Source organism: Rhinolophus sinicus, linkage group LG06 (genome assembly GCF_036562045.2).
Source record: "Rhinolophus sinicus isolate RSC01 linkage group LG06, ASM3656204v1, whole genome shotgun sequence".
Lineage (NCBI taxonomy): Eukaryota > Metazoa > Chordata > Mammalia > Chiroptera > Rhinolophidae > Rhinolophus > Rhinolophus sinicus.
Window position 1 is genome coordinate 90,735,194 of NC_133756.1, and position 24,944 is coordinate 90,760,137.

Below are 24,944 nucleotides of genomic sequence, written 5' to 3' on the forward strand. Positions count from 1 at the left end.
CCTGCAAAATTTCTGTTCAGAAATCAGCTAACAGTCTTATGGGGGCTCCTTTGCAGATAACTGCTTTTCTCTTGTTGCTTTTAAGATTTTCTGTCTTTAACCTTTGGCATTTTAATTATGATGTATCTTGATGTTTGCCTCTTTGGGTTCATCTTGTTTAGGACTCTGTGCTTGTATATCTGTTTCATTCATCAGGTTAGGGAAGTTGTATGTCACTATTTCTTCAAACAGGTTTTCAATTCCTTGCTTTCTCTCTTATCCTTCTGGTATCCCTGTGATCCGAACATTGGTACGCTTGATGTTGTCTGGGAGGCCCCTTAAACTGTCTTCAATGTTTTGGATTCTTTTTTCCTTTTTGCTGTTCTGGCTGGGTGTTTTCTACTACCTTATTTTCTCCATCACTGGTTCGATTCTCTACTTCATCTAATCTATTGCTGATTTCCTGTAATATATTCATTTCTGTTATCGTATTCTTTATTTCTGACTGGTTCTTTTTCCTGTTTTCCTATCTCTGTTTTTATGTTTCCTATCTTTGTTGAAGTTCTTCCTGAGATCATTGAGCATCCTTATAACCAGTGTTTGGAACTCTGTGTCTGGTAGATTGCTTGTGTCCATTTTGTTTAGTTTTTTTCCTGAAGCTTTGTTCTGTTCTTTTATTTGGGACATGTTTCTTGTCTCCCCATTTTGGCTGCCTCCCTGTGTTTGTTTCTATGTACTAGGTAGGGCGGCTATGTCTTCCGGCCTTAGCAGAGTGGACTTACGTAGTAGGTGTGCTGTGGGGCTCAGTGGCGCAGTCTTTCTGGTCACTTGAGCCACACACTCCAGATGTGTTGCTTGGGTGGGTTGTGTGTGCTCTCCTTTTGTAGTTGAGCCTTTGTTGCTATTTGCACATCAATAGGAGGGATTGACCCTTGGGTTCACTGGTTGTGAGGTCTAGCTGAGACTACAATGGGAGTTCTGGTGCAGGGGATGACCCAACAGAACAGAATCTGCCGCAGCAAGGCTCTGGTGCCTGCTCAACCCACCCGTATGTGTCGTTCTTGAAGGCAGCTGGGCGATTCTCCAGCTTGTTTCAAAGCTGGCCATTGGAGATGCCAGCCCCAGGGACACCTTGGAGGGGATCCACTAAAGGTCAAGTTTTGCCACAGCCCGGGCCACCCAGCAGGAACCACAAAGAAATCTGCAGATGGCTGCGGCTCATGCCATGCTTAGAAGTATCTCGAGAGGCCAAGTGCAAAGACAACTGCTGTTAGTGCCAGACTTAGGGCTGCTCAGCCAGAGGTAGAGGACATGCTCAAGCCAGATGCAGCTTGTCTGGGTTCTGTGAACCTTTGAGAAACCCTAAGAAAATCTACAGCATGAGCTAAGGCAAGCAGTTTGTACAAAAAAATCCACGGGAAGCAGCTTTGATGTGCCAGAAAGTTGGGCAGGGCAGTGTCTAGAATTACCAGACCATGCGAATGAGACTTTAGCCAGCTTGATGGAAACTCAAGATCTGATGGCCACCTGTGCCTGCATGCTGAGAAGAGGGAGGGCTCAACAAAGAAACAATGGCCTCTGAGACCTCCTCCATCTCGAAGAAAGCTGCCACTGCAGCCCCCGTCCTAAGCCAAACAACTCAGTTCTCCACCATATGTCCCTGCTGCCTTTCCAGCTGCTGCCCCAGGTCTAAGCCAGTGATTCTGTCAGTGAGTAAGTGCTTGTGTAGTCCCTTTAAGAGGAACAGCTGGGACTTTAGCCACCTCCATCTCCTTCAGTCACAATGTTCACTGGTTTTTACAACCAGAAATCATGGGGACTTCTCTCCCTGGCATTGGAGCCCTGGGCTGGGATGGGGCTGGAAGGTCTCAGTCCTCTGGGTGAGACCTCCACAACTGAGACAGTCCTCCCAATTTTTAATGGTCATATGTAGGTGTGGGACTAGCCCATTCTTATCTCTGCCCTTCCTACCAGTCTCAAGGTGGTTTCTTCTACAAGTCCCTTAGTTACAGGGCTTTGCTTGAACAAGATTTTAGGTGATTATCAATGATGGTCGTTTTGTAGTTTAGTTGTAATTTTGATGTGGTCATGACAGAAGGTAAGCACAGCATTTCCCTACTGCACCATGTTGACTGTAACCCCACAACAGAAACTTTGCAGGCCAGAAGGGATTGTCATGAAACATTTAAAGTGATGAAAAGTAAGAAACTACAACAAAGACTACTCTACCCAGGAAGACTATAATTTAAAATTGAAGGAGGAATAATGAGCTTCCCAGGTAAGAAAAAGCTAAAGTAATTCATGATTACCAAACCAGTATTACAAAAACTGTTAAAAACACTTCTTTAAGGAGAAGGGGGAGGGGAGAACATAAGTGTGAATAATATAATGGCAATAACTATGTACCTATCAATAATTGCTTCAAATGTAAATGGATTAAATGCTCCAATCAAAAAACACAGAGTAGCTAAACGGGTAAGAAAACAAGACCCATACACATGTTGTCTACAGGAGACCCACTTCAGATAAAAAGACCCAGACAGACTTAAAGTAAAGGGATGGTAAAACATATGTCATGCAAATGGAAATAAAACAAAAACAAGCTGGAGTAGCAATACTTATACCAGACAAAACAGACTTTAAAACAAAGGCTATAATAAGAGACAAAGAAGGACATTTCATACAGATAAAGAGATCAATCCAACAGAAGGATATAACCCTTGTAAATATTTCTGCACCCGACACAGGAGCACCTAAATACATAAAGCAAGTATTAACTGAAATAAAGGGAAACATTGACAGTAATACAGTCATAACAAAGGATTTTAACATCCCACTGATATTCAATGGATAGATCTTCCAGACAAAAAAAAATCAAGAAGGAAACAAAGGCCTTAAGTGACACACTAGACCAGATGGATTTAATTGATATTATTAGAGTATTTCACCCCAAAGCAGCAGGATATACATTCTTTTCAAGTGCAGATGTAACATTTTCCAAGACAGGCCACATGTTAGGCCATAATACAAATCTCAATAAATTTAAGACTGAAATCCTACCAAGTTTCTTCACTGACCAGAAACCAATTACAAAAAAAGAAAGGAAAAAAAAAAACCTGAAAAACACACAAACACACGGAAGCCAAATAACATGCTACTAAACAACGAATGGGTTAACAATGAGATCAAGGAAGAAATAAAAAAGTACCTTGAGACAAATGAAAACAAAAACACAATGACTCAAAATCTATAGGACACAGTGAAAGCAGCCCTAAGAGGGAAATTCATAGCAATACAGATTTACAAGAAAAATCTCAAGTAAACAATCTAAAACCTAAAAGAACTGGGGGAAAAAAAGCAAACAAAGACCAAAGTGAGTAGAGGAAGGAAATAATAAAGATCAGAGCGGAAATGAACAAAACAGTCTTAAAAAAACAATATGAAAGATCAATGAAACCAAGAGCTGGTTCTTTAGAAACAAAATTAATAAACCTCTAACCAGACTCATCAAGAAAAAGAGAGGAACCAAATAAAGTCAGAAATGAAGGAGGAGAAGTGACAATGGACACCACAAAATACAGTGGACTATAAGAAAATACTACAAACAATTATATGCCAACCAATTGGACAATCTGGAAGCAATAATTCCTAAAAACATACAATCTTCCAAGACTGAATCCAGAAGAAACAGAAAATCTAAACAGACCAATTACTACACCAAAATTGAATCAGTAATCAAAAAATTACCCACAAACAAAAGTCCTGGACCAGACTGCTTCACAGGTGAATTTTACCAAACATTTAAAGAAGAATTAAAACCTATCCTCTCCAAGCTATTCTAAAAAATTCAAGAGGATGGAAGGCTCCGACTCATTTTACAAGGCCACCATTACCCTGATTCCAAAGCCAGACAAAAATATTACAAAAAAAGAAAATTATACACCAATATTCCTGATGAATATAGCTGCAAAAATCCTCAACAAAATATCAGCAAACTGAATTCAGGAACACATTATAAGGCTCATACACCATGTTCAAGTGAAATTTTTTTCCTGGGATGCAAGAGTGTTCAATATCTGCAAATCAATGTGATACACCACATAAGCAAAATGGAAAAACAAAAATCATATGATCACATCAACAGATGCAGATAGAGCGTTTGACAAAATCCAGCATCCATTTATGATAAAAACTCTCAGCAAAGTGGAGAAACAGAGGACATACCTCAACATAATAAATGCCATATATGACAAACCCACAGCTAACATCATACACAATGGTGAAAAAGCTAAATGTATTTTTTTTAAGAATTTTTTTTTTTTAATTGGGGAAGGGGAACAGGACTTTATTGAGGAACAGTGTGTACTTCCAGGCTTTTTTCCAAGTCAAACTGTTATCCTTTCAATCGTAGTTGTGGAGGACACAGTTCAGCTCCAGGTCCAGTTGCCGTTGTTAGTTGTAGGGGGCACAGCCCACCATCCCTTGCGGGAGTCTAACCGGCAACCTTGTGGTTGAGAAGACGTGCTTCTACCGACTGAGCCATCCGGAAGCTCAGCAGCAGCTTAGCTCAAGGTGCCATGTTCAATCTTAGTTGCAGGGGGCAGAGCCCACCATCCCTTGTGGGAGTCGAGGAGTTGAACCAGCAACCTGTGGTTGAGAGCCCACTGGCCCATGTGGCAATTGACCCGGCAGCCTTCGGTGTTAGGAGCACGGAGCTCCAACCGCCTGAGCCACCAGGCCAGCCCTAAAAGTATTTTTCTTAAGATCAGAAACAAGACAAGGATGTCCACTTTTACTGCTTTTATTCAACACATTATTGGAAGTCCTAGTCACAGCAATCAGACAAAAGAAAAAAAAAGAAAGAAAGAAAAGGCATTCAAATTGGAAATGAAAAGTGTCATTATTTGCAGAAGACATGATACTGTATACAGAGAACCCCAAAGATTCCACCCAAAAACTATTAGAACTGATAAATGAATTCAGTAAAGTAAGAGGATACAAAATTAATATTCAGAAATCAATTACTTTTCTATATACCAATAACTATCAGAAACAGAAATTAAGAAGACAATCCCATTTCCAATTGCATCAAAAAAAATAAAATACGTAGGAATAAATTTAACCAGAGGTACAAGACGTGTACTTATAAAATTATAAATCACTGAAGAAAGAAATTGAAGAAGATACAAATAAATGAAAGCATATACCATGCTCATGGATAGGAAGAATTAACATAGTTAAAATGCTACACAAAGCAATGTACAGATTCAACACAATCTCTATCAAAACCCCAATCACATTTTTCACAAAACTAGAACAAACAGTCCTAAAATTTATATGGAACCATAAAAGACCCTGAATACCCACAGTAATCTTGAGAAAGAAAAACAAAGTTGGAGGTAGCACACCTGTTATCAAATTACACTACAAGGCTACAATAATCAAAACAGCATGGTACTGGCATAAAAACAGATACACAGATCAATGGAACAAAACAGAGAGCCCAAAAATAAACCCACGCCAAATGGTCAATTAATCTATGACAAAGGAGACAAAAATATAGAATGGGATAAACACAGTCTATTCAATTAAAGGTATTGGGAAAACTGGACAGATACATGCAAAAAAAAAAAGAAACTAGACCACTTTCTTACACCATTTACATGAATAAACTCAAAAGAGATTAAGGACTTAAATGTAAGGCCCAAAACCATGAATCTCCTACAAGAAAACACAGGCACCAACTCTCTGACGTTGCTCTTAGTAATATTTTTTTCTGGTATGTTGCCTCAGGCAAAAGAAACAAAAGAAAAAAGAACAAATGGGATTACATCAAACTAAAAAGTTTTTGCACAGCAAAGGAATCCATCGACAAAACAGAAAGACAACTTACTGAATGGAAGAAGATATTTGCCAATGATATATCTAATAAGGAGTTAATATCCAAAATTTATAAAGAACTCACAAAACTAAACACCACATAGCCAATAGATTTATGAAAAGATGCTCAATAGCACGAATCACTTGCAAAGAAATGCAAATGAAAATCACAATGAGACTGCACCTCACACCTGTCAGAATGGCCATCATCATTAAATCAACAAAAAAGTGTTGGTGAGGATGTGGAGAAAAGGGAACCCTCGTGCACTGTCAGTGGTGTTGCAAATTGATATAGCCACTATGGAAAACAGTATAAAGGTTCCTCAAAGAAATTAAAAACAGAATTACCTTATGACCCAGCAATTCCACTTCTAGGTATTTATCTGATGAAATCCAAAAGAATAATTCAAAAAGATATATGCACCCCTATGCTCACTGCAGCGTTATTTACCACGGTCAAGATATGGAAGCAACCTAAGTGCCCATCAATAGACGACTGGATAAAGATGTGATGTGGGGGGACAGCCGGTTAGTTGGTTAGAACAGGGTGCTCTTAAAAACAAGGTTGCAGGTTTGATCCCCACATGGGCCACTGTAATCTGCAACCTCCACAACTAGATTGAAACAACTACTTGACTTGGAGCTGATGGGTCCTGGAAAAACATACTGAAATAAATAAAAGTTAAAAAAAAATGTGATGTGGTTCATATATACAATAGAATATTACTCTGTCATAAAAAAGAATGAAATCTTACCACTTGCACCACCCAATGGGTGGACCTGGAAGGTATTACGCTAAGTGAAATAAGTCAGAGAAAGACAAATACCATATAATCTCACTTACATGTGGAATCTAAAGAACAAAGTAAACAAAACAAAAAAACAGAAACAGACTCATGGATGCAGGGAACAAGTTTGTTGGTTGCCATATGGGAGGGGGTTAGGAGGTGGCATGAAAAAGGTGAAGGGATTAAGAAGTACAAATTAGTAGATGTGAAAGTCATGAGAATGTAAAGTAAAGCATAGGGAATATAGTCAGTAATATGGTAATAACTACATATAATGCCAGGTAGGTACTAGATTAGTCAGGGGGATCACTTCATAAATTATGTAAATGTCTAATCACTATGCTGTACACCTGAAAGCAATATAAAATATTGAACGTGAACTGTAACTGAAAAAAATTTTTTAAAGGTGGAGGGAAAAAAAAAGAGGTTCAAATTTCCAGGTATAAAACAAATAAGTTATGTGGATATAATGTACAGCATGGGGAATATAGTCAATAATATTGTGATAGCGTGAAACGATGTTAGATAGTTGTTGGACTTATAATGGTGATCACTTCTTTAGGTATATAAATGATGAATAATTATGGGGTATACTTAAAACCAATATAATATTGTATCTTAGCTATATTTTAATAAAAATCTTTTAAAAAAATAAAAGAACGTTCCTCAAAGACCAAGGAGTTGGGGGTGAAGGGATACTGACCACTACATATCAGACTTTTAACTTTCAATTCGTTGCTTCCTTCAACTATTCCAGGATTCCCTTCACAAAGAAGTGACCTCAATGGATTACAATTGTCTGCTATCAGGAAACTTACCTCTACATCCTAGAGCTCACTAGTACTTCTAGCTAAAATAAGAGATCTAGACCTTTGGCTTTTGGTTCCCAGTGGTAATTATTCCACTGAAATTACCTAAAAACAAACTATGGCCAGAGGAAGGGAAAAAAAGCCTTGCCGTTCTGCCAATAGCGTGTCTTCTACCCAAGAACTATTAATCTTCAACTACTCCAATTCAGATTCCCAGGCACAATTCCAATTCTAGTTAAGTCTTTTAGCATCCCTTAAACTTTGCTCATTCATACTCTATTACTGTAGCACGATCTGGTACTGTTCACAATTGCCAAGCCACCCTCAGGTCTCCCAGCCTGGTTATCCAGGTTACAAATCGGGTCATAAAAAAAAAATATTTAGAATAATTCCATTTTTGTACTTTTTTTTACATACACAGACATACAGGAAAAAAATTTTAGGTGATGGGATTTGGGCATTTAATTGTTTTGCCATTGTCTGGAATTAGTATAGTGAATGAGCACTACTTTTATAATGAAACACAAGTTACTTAACAAAAACAAGTAAAAAACTTTATATGCTTTAAAAAATCTACATACTTTACATCACCCTTACTTCGTTAATACACACCCCAGTACTACCAATATTAGTGTATTGGTAGATATTTCTTTATCTTGACCATTACCTTTCAGGACATGTATGAATGCATCTTTCATATCTAACATATACATTATTTATACCTAAAAGCTGGTCACCAAATATCTGGAGAGTGAACAAATGGAAACAAACCACTAGAAGTTGCATAGTAGATAAAACACTGAATTTGGAGTCAAAAGAACTTATTTCAAGTCCCAGTTGTACTATTCATTAGCTTGATAATTTTACATAATGAGTCACTTTATCATTATACATATCACATTTTTATATTTATAAGTTATACAATTTGAATGAAATGCTCTAGATCCCTTCAGGACCTAAAATTCTATACCTGCGACCTGTACTAATCATTGTTCACAATACAAACATGATCAAGAGGTAGAGAAATGGAGACAACTGCTGGTCACATGCTGCTATTCCACAGCCCTTCCCTCTTCCTGTCCCTATAGCTCCTCCTGTTCTCCCTATGCCTCAGCCTCACCTGTGGCAACCAGTCCCATTCCTGCCACCGTGGGAGAACAGTGCAGTCGGCCACAGATGCAGACAGACAGCCATAGGAATCAGAGTCCAGCTGTTCTGCTCCTCCTGCACAACGTGGTACAAAGGAAAGCTTATTACAGGAGAAAGGGTATCTCTGACGCAGAGTATCTAGACTCTCTACACTAGATTTAAAAAAGAAAAAGATGGGGAAATACTCTGGGAAAAATAAAATCACCTGCAATCTAAAATCTTGGAAACATGAACAAGTACACCACAATAGGTTCAATAGTTTGACAAATGAAGTTCACTACAAAGTAACTAGAAAGAAACCAAGCCAGCTAACATGCACTGCATGGAAAGCTTCCAGCGAACTGATAAAGAATAAGGATTTATGAGTTCACAGGGCAAGGGTAGAAATCATTAACCTCTATCAACTGTCCCCCAAAATTTTTTTTAAAGACGATGTTTTGATAGATTTAGAACAAAAAGAAAATCCATATAAAAGCAGTATTGATACCACCTAAAATTATACTTTCAGGAAACTGAGTTAGCAATGATTAACCCCATTTTACAGGAGAAACTGAGGCTTAAGGGGTTAAGACCTGATGTAAGGGTACACAACCATCAGATGACAGAGCCAAATCCAAACCTAACTATGATTTTTAAGGATAGTGTTTGATCAACTATTGGGTATGTGTCCCTCATAGTCCAAATAGAGAAGGGAAAAATAATATATTTTAGTGCATGACCACAAATGGCAGCAAACTAAAGTTAATTACCTTCTTGCTCCAAGTACCTGGCTTTCTTGTATTCTAGAAGCCCTGCACGGCGGGAGCAGCCACTAAACTTCATTAAATAAAAACAGCTATTTGGGACACACTGGCAAGAATATGAGTTGCAGAGTCAAAGACGCAAATATAAATCCCAACCCTGGTACTTCCTAAGTGAGCTTGGACACATTTTACCTCGCAATCTCTGAGAAAGATTTCCCAAAGAAGACCTCTTTCCATAAGGCTATTATAAAGAGTAAATGAGTTCATTCACTTATTCACTCAGATTTTTATTCAGTGTTAGGAAGCGGCTAAGCTACTGTCTAGTCATTCCCTGTGTGAATGCAGGAGAAAGAAGAAATCTCCCAGGCTTAAAAAATTTTTTAAAAGCCATACAGTCAAATCTCCTCGTAAACATACTAGTGACAGGCTGACAGGCCTCCTGGGGAACAAACATGGTAAATTTGCTAGCATGTGAGTCTTCATCTGTGAGATGCTATTAATAGAATAGAGCAGGTTGTTTACAGTCCATGGATTCAAGGGGTAGGTTTCTGCAGTCAGCCTTGTAACTGAGTATACCAACAGCCCCTTCCTATAGTGATAAGCCACGCATATCGCTTAGAGGCTGAGGCCAGAGCACATCCTGCTGTACAAGAATGGACCTGTGGAGCCATACTGAAAGTCCCATGCCTCTTCCTTCCTCACATTGGAGGTCAGACAATTAAGTTGGCAACTTTGTGGGAACAATGTTGCTAACCTTCTTTTTTATATCAGAGGGATTATTCATTATGAATTTGTACTAACTGGACAAACACCAAGTTTACTATTTGGAAGTGCTGAAAAGGCTGCGTGAAAAAGATAGATGAAAATGACCTGAACTTTTCACCAACAATTCTTGGCTCTTGCATCACAATGCACCAACTCACACAGCACTGTCTGTGAGGAAGTTTTTAACCAGTAAACAAATTATTGGAACACCCTCCCTACGCATCTGATCTGGCCCCCAATGACTTCTTTCTTTACCTAAAGATAAAGGAAATATTGAAAGGGAGACATTTTGATGACATTCAGGACATCAAGGGTAATACGATGACAGCTCTCATGGCCATTCCAGGAAAGGAGGTCCGCAATTGCTTTGAAGGGTGGACTAGGTGCTGGCATGGGTGCACAGCTTCCCAAGGGGAGTACTTCAAAGGTGACCATAGTGATATTCAGCAATGAGGTACGTAGCACTTTTTCTAGGATGAGTTCACGAACTTAATTGTCAGACCTTGTATACCTCGCGATTACCTTTCTCTTTGATATTACTGAAGTTTGATATTAAGTGTGGCAGGCATCTTCTAAAATGGCTCTCAATACTCTATCCCTCCTGGTATTCACAGCCTTGCAGTCCTCCACACATACAGTGAATTGTGCTATTTGCAGTGACTTCCCAGTCTAGGTCATAAAAGACATTGTGGCTTCCATCTTACTCTCCCTCCCCCTCCTCCGTCCCCGCTCATTAGTTCTTTCTGATGAGGCCAGCTGCCATGTTGTGAGAAGCCCTATGAAGAGGACGACCATGTAGAGAGGAACTGAGAGGCACATCTGACCAAGAGCCAGTGAGGAAATTAATTCTGGCAACAAGCATGTGAGTGAGCTTGGAAAAGGATCAACCCCTCACCTCACCCCAGGCCCCAGTCCCCCAACCCCCATTGAAACCTAAAGTGCTATATGACACCTTGACTGCAGCACACACATACAAAGATTAAACTAAGTTTTAACAGATTAAGAACACATTAGCCAATAGCCAGAAGACCCAGATGAGACACACCTGGATTCCTGACCCACAGAAACTGTGAGATAATATATAGTTCTTGATTTAAACCACTAAGTTTGGGATAATTTGTTACACTGAAATAGCTAATCAGTATATTAGGTAAGATCTCTAATTCATGAGTCTGATTTGAGACACTAATTGTGTTATCTCAAGTGTCTATTTGGTGCCAGGCTCTGTTCTAAGCCTCAGGGTACAGCAATTAAGTAGATAAACTCCCTTGCCTTATGAAGCTGACACTCTAGTAAAGACAAAGACAAACAAATAATAAACATAATAAGTAAATGCTCTAGTATATTAAAAGGTGTTAAGTGCTATGATAAAAAGAAAATAAGAGCAAGGTAAAGAGGAGTGGTTGGAGCAGGGTAAGACAGTCATGTGGATACTTAAGGCAAAAGCACTCCAAAAGAAAGAAAATATAAGGGCCCTGAAACAAAAACATGCCTGGCATGGAGGAGAAACAGCAAGACCACTATGGAGCATAGGAAACAAGTAGAGAATAATAGGAAATAGGGTTGGAGGAGGGTTGAATACTATCAGCCCAGTGAATCATTGGCTTTTACTCTGAGTGAAATGGGAAGTCATCAAAGGAGTGACATCATCTAACTTACGTTTTAAAATGATCACTCTGCCTGTTATGGTGAGAAAAGACAGCAGGAGAGCACGGGTTAGTGCTTGGGAAATAAGACACTCCTAAGTAACATCACCCCCCTTGCCCACCTAACTCGATAGCTAGACTGGTCATACTCTACCCCTGCTCCTCAATGCTTCTAGATGCAAAATAAAGGATTGATTTTGCCCTTTTTTTAAAGCTTTAAATTCTAGATACCAACACACAAAGGCAGAAGACCATGTGAGGAAACAGCAGCCTCTATACAAGAGTGGACCAAAGATAGAATCTCCGTAAATCTAAGCTAAAGGAATGAGGAAAGTAAGAATTTTCATTAGCAAAAATTGTTCCTATGTTTAACCTAAGATACACATCATAAATGTCAGTAAATCAGTGCTCATGGAAATTATCTTTTCACTTTTATTATTTCAATTTACAAACCAATTAACGACATTTAAAAAGTTATCTTCATTACTTATTCCATAAAGTACCAGTATTTTCCACAAACCAACCATGAACTCTTGACAAGTTATCACATTAGAAATTTCAACTACTTTCCATCTTCATATTTGCTATTGTATCTAAACTGCTGCCAGTGAGCATGCAAGCAAAGAATTGTCCTCTGCTGTCCCCTAGTGGAGTTACATTTTGCTACCTCAATCAATCCCAAACAAAATCTGAAATCCACAAAATATAGCCAGGTAACTAAGACTAAGCTGGAATATTGCTAGATTTTACCACTACTCTGAAAGACAGACAAGTTATATTTTATACATGCAGACACTCCCATATTTTATATATCAACTCCCAATTGTTTATAAACAGTTATATAAAGTCACACCTTTCTGTATTACATCATCTATAAATCCCATTGTGTGTTCACCACCCAGAGTCAGTTCTCCTTCCATCACCATATATTTGATCCCCCTGACCCTCTTCTCCCACCCCCCACCCCCTTACCCTCTGGTAACCACTAAACTATTGTCTGTGTCTATGAGTTTCTGTTTCGCCTGAAATCTATGTAATTTTACTAACAATTGTCACCCCAATAAATTAAAAAAAAAAAAAAAGTCACACCTTCTACCCACAAACCCCCACTCTCCAAATAAAAGCATTTAAAAAATTAGGAATATCTGATGTACATCTCCTTTCCATTCCCAAATATTTATTTTCAAGTGGGCATTTTTATAAGTGAAAGAGCTTGATATTGTGTGTACCAAAAACTGCAAGCCCTAAAGACAATCACTTTTAAATGGGAGAATTATCACAGGACATAGCTTTATAAACTAGGTTTGGATCCCTTACCTCACTTATCTCTAAAGGAGATCATTCTGTTAGAAAAGCTGTGGATGATTAAGGAAAACGGAATTTTTCTCAGTTGCTAAAGATCAAAAGAATTTTAGACAGGTGAATAAATTAAAATAGAATAAGTACTTCAAGGAAATAAGTACCCAAATCTCCCCTTATTTTCACTTAGCTAAAAGATGGAAAAGAAAACAATCAAAACACCAGATTCCCCAAACCTCAGCTATCTTGCCACAAAGCACTGAATTCATTTCTGTGTATTCATATAGTTCAATTCCCAAAGCAAACACTATGTGGCAATCTGGCTTTGATCACAGCATATGCAAAGGATTTTAATTAGTTTCAAATTTTAATTTAGTCTTTATTCAATTCGATTTCCAGGCTCATAGCCCACGAAACTCTATCTCTAAACCCATTAATGGCAACTTTTAAACTGCAATTTAGTCATTTTTTATGAAACTGTTGAAGAAAAAACAAGCATTACATATCCTAAAACTTTCCACAGACTGCACATCTAAAATAGTGTCAAACAGGCTTGTACTTTAAAAATTAATGACCACATTAGAAACTGAGTATTTTCTCTCTTAAAACGATCATGACGTGGTTCTACGTCCCCTCATCTCCACAGCCCTTAAGACCAATTTCATGTGCACCATGGCACGTTCAACCACATAACATTTTAACAACTTCTCCAGGAACCAAGAACCCTGAAATATTTCCCCTTCATGAACTTTTTCCTGAAGCACTGGGATGTCCAATAATCTTCACACAGGAAGAAAAAGTTTTAAATACTGCTAAATGTATTCTATAAAGGAATCAGTTTGCCCTATGCATGTCAACACCAGTGGCACAACTAAAAGCCTGTATGCCCCTGGTCCAATATGCTAATGAGAGACCAGATCCAGCCCGATCTGCCTAGAGGCCTTACAGGACCACAAAATGGAAGTGCGTGCATGGGTACATGTATAAGTTCATATATACTACACATTTACTGAGGAGAATTAAACAACATACAATCATTTCAGCAAACACTATTAAAAACTACTGAATAGCTCATACACGAAAGATAATCTGAACATCTATGAAACACATCAAAGCCCACCAATGTACCATGCACCTTCTCATAAAATGGAAAATAAGGCTGCTATTCTACCTACGGTAGGTCTCATTTACTTAGATCCCACTAAAAATCAAAATGTTACCATTCTATAGGCAAGTTTTTCTGAATGCACAGACATACATAGAACCCAGTTCTAACTCTACTCCTGTTCAAATTATATAAATGCAATAAAGACTTACTTTTGGAACTTCTAGTACATAAATCCTATTTTTAAAGTTTTATCTTTCACTATTGTACTATTCTATTCTCTTCCTTCATGCTGATCAAAAGAAAAGCATTTAATTAAAGTAAGTACATTTTAATTATAGCCATGTTTAACGGCCCATGGGGTAAAATTGAATCAACTGAAAAATGTTTAAACATTCAAACATTTTGTGAAAATTAGAAAACAAGTAGGAAGAAAGAGTTCTACTTCATAGGCTGTAGAAGGACATGAAAAACCACTTCAGTTGAAACAACAAATTCGCCAAACACAAAAATATTTTCTTTAAAGCCACCTGACAACTGTGAACACAGAAATTTAAAAGAACTAAACGTCAAAAGGACTTCATAGATAAGCAAAGAATAGAGGACACTTGGGCCATTTGCTGAACAAGATAAAGGACAAATGGAGAGCAAACCTACTGAAGATACTGGAGATGAGTCTTTGCTTGGATAAGGATTTAAATCTTGGGTCTAAAGATCTTGCTGTCCCTGGGAAATCATTAAACAAAAGTTGGTGGCCTAAAAATCTGAAGTAGCTGTTGGCCCAGTTAATGTCTCTTCCATCATTAAGCATCAATGGCTCTCTGACATCCATACTTTGACATCCATCCAGTTTTGATGAGAAAATGAAACAAAATGGAAATCCAAAGAAATAGCCCATCTCTGGCTAATCATAATTAATCATAATCCCATTGTGATTATTATTTAGGCTGTTTCCAATTCTTAACCTGCAACTTTTTCTATCTACCTTCTTAAGATCAATTTCTAGACATGGAACAGTTACTGAGGCAAAAGGAAGAACTCTAAGAACTGTTGGTAAGTATCACAAAATACTATCCAGAAAGATGCTAAACTAACCACTTGGAATTCTAATAGCAGCATACATGTTCCAACTTCACTGCAACCTCAACAGGAATGACACAGTGTTATCCTTTACATTATTCAGATACCTTTACTCCCAAATGATCAGGACTTTGCTATATTCCTTTCCGGATAGTTTCCCCACCGCTTGTTAGCATATATTGGGTGGGGGGAGGAGGTGCTCTTTTAGTGAGGACATATAAAGAAAAGGGAGCATTTGGGAGTAGCCTCCAGCAATGCCTCTCATTTCCAAACTAGAAAATAAAGGAAGAGAGAGAAATCTATGACTCAAACCCACATTGCCTCTTAGAGCCTAGACCACAGAAAGTAAGAGTACACATCTAGACTAGAGTTGTCAGACTGCCTAGATTCAAACCCTGGCTCTACGGGTCTTTGAACAAATTGTTTAACTGCTCAGTTTCCTCATCTGAAAATGGAGACTGAGTAAGTCCTATACTTCAGTGAGAGGTGATCAGGATTCAGTGAGATGATGTTTAGTGAGCAGTTCTGGTAAAAAGTTTAGTAAGGGAAGACAGAACAAAAAAAACTAAAATAAGGTTTTCATGGATTTTTCTCAGCAGTAATCATCAAGTGTTGGCCATAATGACTTACGATAGCCGACCAGCTGCTATCAACCTACACCACAATGCCAAACCAGTACCCACTTACCTGAATTCCTCCATTCTTTGTCTGCAGTTCAAGAAGCATGGTTTTTGGGGGAGTTGTTGTTGTTGTTAAGAAAGCACCAAAAGCAAAGAAATGGGCCAGCACACCTACCTGGCAGTTCTACCTGCTCTGTGAATGTATGTGTTGGCATCCTCTGGACAATCAAATTGAAGAACCCAATTCACAGCCGGGAAATCTGCACAGAAGGAATGTCAAATTAAGAAATCAGTTTCAAAATCTGCCTGGCTGCCCTATTTTTATTTTACAATATTGCTTGCCAGGACTTTCAGTATCACAGAAAAACTGATAGGTATTTTCTGTGAACTCTATTAAAAATAAAATTAACTGCATGAAACAAAAAATAATAAACATTTCTTTGACAAAGTGAATGAAAATTAATGACAGTGCTTGAATATGAAGATTATTTCATATCTGACACAGGAGAGACAAAACAGTCGCTTTGTGTCACACAAATAATGAAATACTCTGATATTTAATAACCTAAAAGAACCACTTCTCATGGGCTCCTAGTGAACTATAAAACTGGTTTCTAAATTTAAATGAAGGCTTACTTTTCCTGCTAGTCCCATCTCCATTCGAATTAATTAAGTTGCTCTCCAAATTTCCTGGCAATAATTACTCCATATATATTTCTGGCTACAGAAGTTTCCATTCATTCCCAGAGATCCTGTTCTCAACTACTTAAGAGAACTACCCTTAGTCATTTATGAATTTTGCTGTGAGGATTTCCGATCGCTTTCTATAATAAAGAAAAGGGCTGAGCACTTAATAAAAAATAAGTGGGAGTAGCAGGATAGAGAGGTAACAAAAGGAAATCTGTGGATAATTACTACTAAACTTGATAAATTAAGAAACGGCAGTATAAGATTATTACTTAGAAATACAAAATTAAATACCAAAAGAAGAAATAGCCGATTTAAGTAGCTGCTTCTAGAGAGTGAAGAGGGGTAGAATAGGGACTGCTTTGTCTTATAACTCATCTTTACCCATATGCAAGTGCTATTTATTAAAAAATAAAATAATTGAGAAAAAATTAAGAATCAAATAAAGTTTAAAAAAGATACTGATATGTTCTAAAGAAATTATTGGACATAAGAACAGAACTTCAGAATACTTGCTGCACATTTTTGGAATAAAAAGACTGAGATGTAAATGTCCGTTATTCCAGCAATTGATAAGTAAATTAAAAATATGATATACTCTCAAAATACACTGGGTTTTTACACATCAATATGAAAAGACTTCAAAAGCAAGTCATCAACCAGTATGTATATTATTTATGTAAACTTTTAAACAACCAAAAATGCATTCACATAATTTTTTTTAAATAAACCAGAACAGAGGTTCTTAACATTTTTGTGCCTTAGCTAAAGCCTAGAAAGCGTTTCTCAGAATATTTTTAAATGCATGAAATAAAACATATAAAGGGGGGAGGGGAGTAAAAGAAAGGGGGGGAGGGGCGAAGGGGAAGGGAAAGGAAAGCTAGATCTGGAAAGAGAAGTCCCAGGATGACAAATGTGCATCAGGCTTATGGAGCAACCAGTCTAGACTAGAGCTGGAGACAGAAGACTCCCAGAAGAGCAGGTCTCAAGAGGAAAAGAAACATACAGTGTTTGAACTGTTAGACAACTAAGCATGTGACAACTGATGGAGCATCTGAGAAAAATTAAAACTGGGAAACACAAAACTAAGCAAATTTTAATTATTAATTCAAAGAAAAACACAAAAGATAGCATAAGAAAGGAGATACTCTTAGTACACTACTTCCCTCAGCAAACAATTACATAGTCAAAACAATGTAAATAAAAAATGTTGATTTTACCAAAAATCCTACTGTAACAGTATAGCCTAGAGAGCTTTAACAACATGCATACTTGGCTACTGCCTCCAGTTACATGAGAATGAACTGATATGATGTCTTTAGATATGCTTTAAAACATTCCCAGAGGGACAAAGAAACAGGAGGAAAAGGGAATCATGAAAAAGAATAGTTCCTGAAGTTGGGTAGTATATGAGGGTACATTACACACTTATTCTCTTTATGTATGTTTAAAATTTGCCATAATAATTAGCATAGTAAAAGAAACTGAAGAATTCAAATTATTACTTTTGTCTCGTTTATTCTTATCTCTAATTTTCTTATAATTACTTCCATACCTCATTCAACCCCCAGTTGTATATTATCACAGTGGCTTTTTGAAAATTTAAAATCACATTAAATAAGATTTTAAAATAAAAACTAGAATGTTTGGTGAAAAGACGGACTTCACCAATTTTTCTTGTTAAATAAGTTGCAATATTTATCAAGTTTCCAATTTTCAAAGAAACAGGACTTTTTTTCATATCTTTAAACCTTTAATCCTCCTTTGATTTTATAGGCTCCTCAGGATTCTGTGATGTAATTATTAGTATGAAACAAAAAGAGCACAAAAGATGAAAATATTACACAAATTTTTACTGAAGTAACTATAATGTTAACCACCTCAGTTATCAATTTACTTCTCTCTTACAAGAAAAGAAGGCCCACTTATTTGAGTCAAACTACTTGAATTCCCAAAATCCACCCATTTATAAGAAAATTCTATTTCCCATGATCACAGAATATTTTCTCATAAATTTTCTTACCCAGCCCCCTTGCTGCAATATCAGTAGCAAAGAGTACTGCAGCTCTCTTGTGGACAAATTCATTATAGACTTCCATTCTTCTCATCTGCTGCTGTCGACCATGCAGGGCAAGGATAGAAATCCCAGGACGTAGCCGACAGAACACTCGGTACAGATACTGAACCTAGGCATTACCAGAAAGATGAGTTTAGTACTTCTGGATAGGAACAGCGAAGTAAGCTTACAAGATGAACAGCATAAATATATGAAGGAGAACAAGCTTCACCAATTAAAGATATATCGGGCAGAGAAAGGAAAATGTAGTCTAGAGTACGGTGTTAAAGCATTTTTTGCTCACATTATTTCCAAAAAGAATTTTGAAAACAAAAATGTGCTCCCCTTGTATTTTTAAGTTAATAATCTGACATTTTCCAAATTTAACTGGCTGCAAAGAATGTAATTTCTGGTCTATTATAAATATTGATATTTTAAAATAAATACTTAAAGCTTCTTATAAATGTATCCAACAAATTCAAAATAGAGTAATTTGCTATTTAGAATAGCAATTCACCATCAAATAATTCAAACATCTCAAAACAAAACATTTATTTTTAAAATCTAAAAATGTCAAAATATGCACTGTGTGAGAGAGGGCTCCTCAATTTTGCTGCAAACCTAAATTGCTCTAAAATGATTGTCTTTTTAAAAAAATTAAAAACAACATACGAAGAAACTCCTCTTTAACAGACAGAAATTTTATATCATTTATTTTCCTCCTTGAACTCATTTCCTGACCCCACAGAATTTTATCTTCACAGTTTTATGCTTAAAAGTCTTTTGATTACTTTATCAAAATTCATGATTTTCTACAACAAAATTATGTGTATCAGTTTTAACACTTTTAAATTTCCTGGGCCATAACGCAGCATTAAAAATTTTCTTCTCGGACTGAACTGTTACTACAATTGTTATTAGTATAGAACTGACCAAAAGAAGAAATACTATAATTTGATTAAAAAAAAACTGTTAGACATAAAAAATAACTTTATTGTAAAATGTTGGAAGTTATAGAATAGTGGATTTTATTACATCTCCTAATATATGGGGCTAAACAGAGACAACTGTTATTTTAGTTTTATTCATCTTTAGTTTACGTATTTATAAATGCTACTACTGATTGCTATAATGAGGCAGAGCACAGCATCATTTTATTCCTATTTTCTCTTTCTAACATAGGTATTAAGAAAATTTCTCCACAAAAATACAGGAAATGGACTAAAGGAATCTTAATTCTTTGAACCCCTATAAAATAATAATTCAAAAAATAATCTATCAGCTAATAACTCCATTAAGTCTCCTTTCAAATTTTGTTGCCAGAAAGGTTCTCTAATCCTGAGACAATGCACCAATAAGATTAAGGATAGACAGATATGTGACTTTCTTTTGTTAAGTTTTTAAAAGGACTAGCATGAAAAGGGGAGATAGGAAAGGAGAACCAGCCAACCACAGGTGCACTGTCAGGCAAACCAATCTCAGAAAAGTACACACAGAAATTGAGGAAGTATAAATTGGGTCCATGAAAACTCTCCACAATCTGCATCTCTTAAATCAAGACTGACCTTGAATTCCTGCTCTTGAAAAAACTGGCAAGGGGAACGACGTATGTAGAATAAAGCCATGCAGGTTCTAAGGAACAAATTTAACTTTAAGTCTAAATTTACAGAAAGTTATTGGAGGGTTTTCAGAAAGGCAGTGACATATTCCAGTTTCCACTTTCCAAAGAGCATTCTCGCTATAATGTGGAATAACTACAGGAAAGAAAGTAAAGGAATGGAGAGACCAATCAGGAGTAAGAGAAAGTTAAGCATGGTTCAGAGTCAAGTGTAGCATGAGGGGTCATGAGATGTAGTAGAGCTAATGAGTTATCAATAGGCTGAATATGGGATGAAGACAGACAACAATTAAGAATTCAGCCATTTATTGAGCTAAGGAAGAGTTTGAGGGTGCAGATCTTAGGAAGAGAAAATCTTGAATTGTTTTTCCTATGTTAAATTTGAGATGCCCTCTAGACACTCAATTGGAAATACCTGGCAATCAAGTAGATACACAAGTCTGGGGCTCAGGAAAGAGGTCAGGGCTTGAGATGTGGATTTGGCAGCTGCCAGAATATAGATGGCATTTAAAGCTATAGAACTGAAGAGGTTACCTAGAAAGTGTATACATGGAAAAAATGCAGAGTGCAGAGGTTTGAGGCACTCGAAAGTGTAGTGGGCAGGCAAAGGAGAACCAGCAAGCAAAGTAAACAACAGTCAGAAGGCAAAGAAGAAAAAACATGTCAGCAAGTGTGGAGACACAGAAGTCTAAAAAAGTCTTTCAAGAAGGAGGGAATGGTCAACTGAATTAATATGCTCCTGAGAGGTCAAATAAGATAAGGATTAATGAGTGCCCACTGACTCTGGCAAGCTGTAGCTCTTAATAAGGGCTGATACGGTGGAGGGCAACAGAGAGAAGACAAGATGAGGCAGTGATGCAGCTAATAGAGATAAATCATTAAAAGAGTTTGCTGTGAAGACGAGCAGGAAAAAAAGAGGCAGTGACTGTAAAGGGACTTGATATTTGCTTTTTATTCTTAATATGGGCAATATTCAAGAATGATAGGGAGACAAGAAAACACAGGAGAGAAGATATTTACAGAACAAAGGCCTTGGCAGGAGGGCGGACAAGATGTGGAGCAGACGTAAAAGAGCCCATTGTAGACACAAGCAAGGACACTGTCCACTGTGACAAGAGGGAAAGCGGAGTATTATGGAGTGGAAACTTTCAACATAAACTCTTAAACTGATTTTCTTGTATACAGATACCAAAAACAGCCCTTCTTTAGGAGATGGAAAGTTCTAAAAATCTAAAATAGGTCCTAAAATAAAAATCTGAAGTCATTCTTTACCTGTAAAGGGACATGAGGGTTCTGTACTTTCTCCCAACAATAAACAGACCACTATTTACCTTCCCCATAAGCTGGAGGGAAACTTACCCTCATATTTATCACATTAAGCTAGTCCAAAAGTTATAAATCTAGGAACAACCTACTATATATGCCAACAACTATGTCATCAGGGAATGTGAAAAAGTGACAAAAATCAATCATGGTCCCTTCTCTTATATATCACTGAATCCCTTATTCATAGCACAAGGCTAGTGTCGATGAAATGTTTATTAACTAAATAAAGATATAAACATCCCTGAAGGATAGAGGAGGGAGTTGATTGTAACAAGGGAATTGGGAGTGACCAAAAAGGACTTGCAGGCATTAACAACTGAGTTTAGTCTTAAAGGACAGTAAATATTTACACAGAATTGGGGTGAAGAGATGCAGGGAGGGCATTCCAAAGATTGGCATGACCAAAGATAAGGAGGCATGAAAATAAATGGCATATGCAGTTCAGTATTCATGGAGGGTAAGTGAGTGCCAGATTATAAAGGCCTCTGGTTAGTCTAGTCATTCCATTGTTCATTCTACCAGTATTTTAGGGCTATTAAGTTCTAGCAAGTATTGTGCTAGGTGTTAAACAATATTGAAGTAAAAACAATTTTTTCCCTTATGGAGCATATAGTTTTATCCACAGGTTCCTTTAAAACAAAGACACAGGATTCTCTATCTATAGATCCCTCACCACATCTAGCACTGTATTTACTGGAAAAGAAATGGCTATTTGTCTAACTGAAATTTGATATTTTAAAAGGGATGATCCAACACGAATAACTTAAGAAAAATAAACATTCAGTACCTGTTTACAACTGGAGAAAAATACAATACTTTTCTTCTTCAGGTGGCTTCTCAAAAAGGAATATAGCACACTTATTTTTTGCTGCAGTTCACAAACTATATAGTTCTGTTCCAAAGTGGCAGGGGTGCTTGTGGAAATAGGAGGAAAAACATTAAAAATATGCCATGTTGGTAACTTTGAAATCCAGACCAGAAAAAAAAGATGTTAACAGCTGCATGCCTCTCAAATTTCTCATACACACACACACACACACACACACACACACACACACACACAATCAGGAGTAACACAAAGTTAAGCATGGTTCAAAGTGTAGCATGACGGGTGGTGAGATGTAGTAGAGCTAATGAGTTATCAATAGGCTAATATGAGATGAAGACAGACAACAATTAAGAATTCAGCCATTTATTAAGATGAGAAAGAGTTTGAGGGAGACTTAGGAAGAGAAAATCTTAAACTGTTTTTCCTATTGTTCCTTCTCTATTGTCCTTGAGTAATTGAATTCAACACGTGACTAAAATATATCCAAAATCCTTTATAGGTTATATATCAAAAATGCTCACACAAACAGTGGTGGCCTATGAAAGGGTAGAGTCAAGAATCAACTGAAGGGACATGAGGGAACTTGCTGAGCTGATGGTAATCTTCCATGTCTTATAGAAGCTTGGGTTACATAGATACACACACTTATCAAAACTCAGCAAACACACTCATAATTTATTCATTTCATTGTATGTAAAAATTACATCAAGGTAGAAAACTCTCTCTATATAACTGAATTCTAGTTAGTGATATGTGCACTGAAGTATCTAGGGGAAATGTACAGATGTCTGCAATTTACTTTGAAATGCATCAAAATAAAATGGGTTGATGTATAGTTAGATTGGATAAATAGATAGTTAATGGATGCTACTACCTTTAGCATCCTTTAGCATACCTTCAGCATCTAGGTAGTATGCATAAGATGCTCACTGTAACATTCTTTCAATTATGCTACATGTTTGAAATTTATAATAAAATGCTGGAGAGACATACACATACATTTACTCTTTAATGAGCCTACTTTTTGGATACTGTTCCAAAAAAATACTCATAAGAATGAAAATCAACCCACATGTCCATCAGTAGGGAACTTGTGGAATGAACTACTATATAACCACACAATTAAGTATCACACAGCTGTAAGAAAGGAATGAAGAATCCATATATTGCTCTAGGGTGATCTCTAGGATATATCGTCAAGTGAAAGCAAAGAGCATTTGGTACTATTTATCAAGGTTGGGCTATACAAAACTAAATACACAGACACACACACAGATTCACATACATACTCACACATATATTCATGCACACAGGCATCCCTGTGTGTCTGCTTATATTTTTTAAGAGAGACCGACATACCAAAAACTAAAAATTGGTCACCCATAGAGGAATATACAGAATTAATTTAATTGAATTTTTTTAAAAAACAAGCCTAAAGGGCCGGCCTGGTGGCTCAGGTGGTTAGAGCTCCATGCTCCTAACTCCGAAGGCTGCCAGTTCGATTCCCACATGGGCCAGTGAGCTCTCAACCCCAAGGTTGCCAGTTCAATTCCTCGAGTCCCGCAAGGGATGGTGGGCAGCGCCCCCTGCAACTAAGATTGAACACGGCACCTTGAGCTGAGCTGCCGCTGAGCTCCCAGATGGCTCAGTTAGTTGGAGCGTGTCCTCTCAACCACAAGGTTGCCGTTTCGACTCCCGCAAGGGATGGTGGGCTGTGCCCCCTACAACTAGAAAACGGCAACTGACCTGGAGCTGAGCTGCGCCCTCCACAACTAAGACTGAAAGGACAACAACTTGACTTGGAAAAAAGGCCTGGAAGTACACACTGTTCCCAATAAAGTCCTGTTCCCCTTCCCCAATAAAATCTTTAAAAAAAAAAACAAGCCTAAAGCTGTATCAAGTTGATAACTTAATGACAAAGGAATTTCAATGGAATCTGGATTGTTACATTCTTACTGGGATAGCTAAGGAAAAAAATAATGCAAAGGAATCTTAAATTTTCATATGTAATCATGATGTTAGTAATATTATTGGTATTATCCTGAAATTTTAGATAAACTAACTGATAAATAGAACAAGTAAGTAAAAGACATTAGGAATGATGTTTGGCATAAGAAAAAAATACATCTATAAAAATTAAAGTGGCTGAGCAAAACGCTATATAACCTTAAAGTTGATTTGTAAATATCAGCATGACCTCATGATGTGTTTTCTCTTAAAAAAAATATGTCCACTGAAAAGCCTGAACACAATGACCATCACTAACACCTCGACTATGGTCTCTAAACACAATATCCCGCCAAAAGAATTTCATATGGGATAGAAATATAAGATTAACCTAGAACACCAGAAAACAAGGAAGCCAAACTGTGGCCCGCGAGTCAACTGCGGCCCGCAATCCATTGTTAATTGGCCCGCAGCAAATTCCAAAAATATATTTAGTTTACTTAAATAAACCAGGTGAGGCAATACGTACTTCACCTCAAGTGAGTGGCCCGGCTGTTTGTGTATTTTACAGCATATGGCCCTTGGTAAAAAATGTTGAAAAAAGTTTGGACACCCCTG

General features: G+C 37.2%; 1 protein-coding gene across 2 annotated transcripts in view; it reads right to left on the reverse strand.

Annotated features, from left to right (window-relative positions):
• The window catches only part of DDX10 (DEAD-box helicase 10), a 289,111-nt gene that overhangs the window by 230,874 nt on the left and 33,293 nt on the right, over positions 1-24,944 (reverse strand). For both annotated transcript variants that reach the window (XM_019714905.2, XM_019714904.2), the window contains exons 7-9: positions 22,338-22,464; positions 18,574-18,736; positions 16,039-16,123 (exon numbers count right to left, since the gene is read on the reverse strand). In XM_019714905.2, coding sequence (XP_019570464.2) covers positions 16,039-16,123; positions 18,574-18,736; positions 22,338-22,464 — 375 coding nt within the window. The remainder of the gene's footprint in view (positions 1-16,038; positions 16,124-18,573; positions 18,737-22,337; positions 22,465-24,944) is intronic.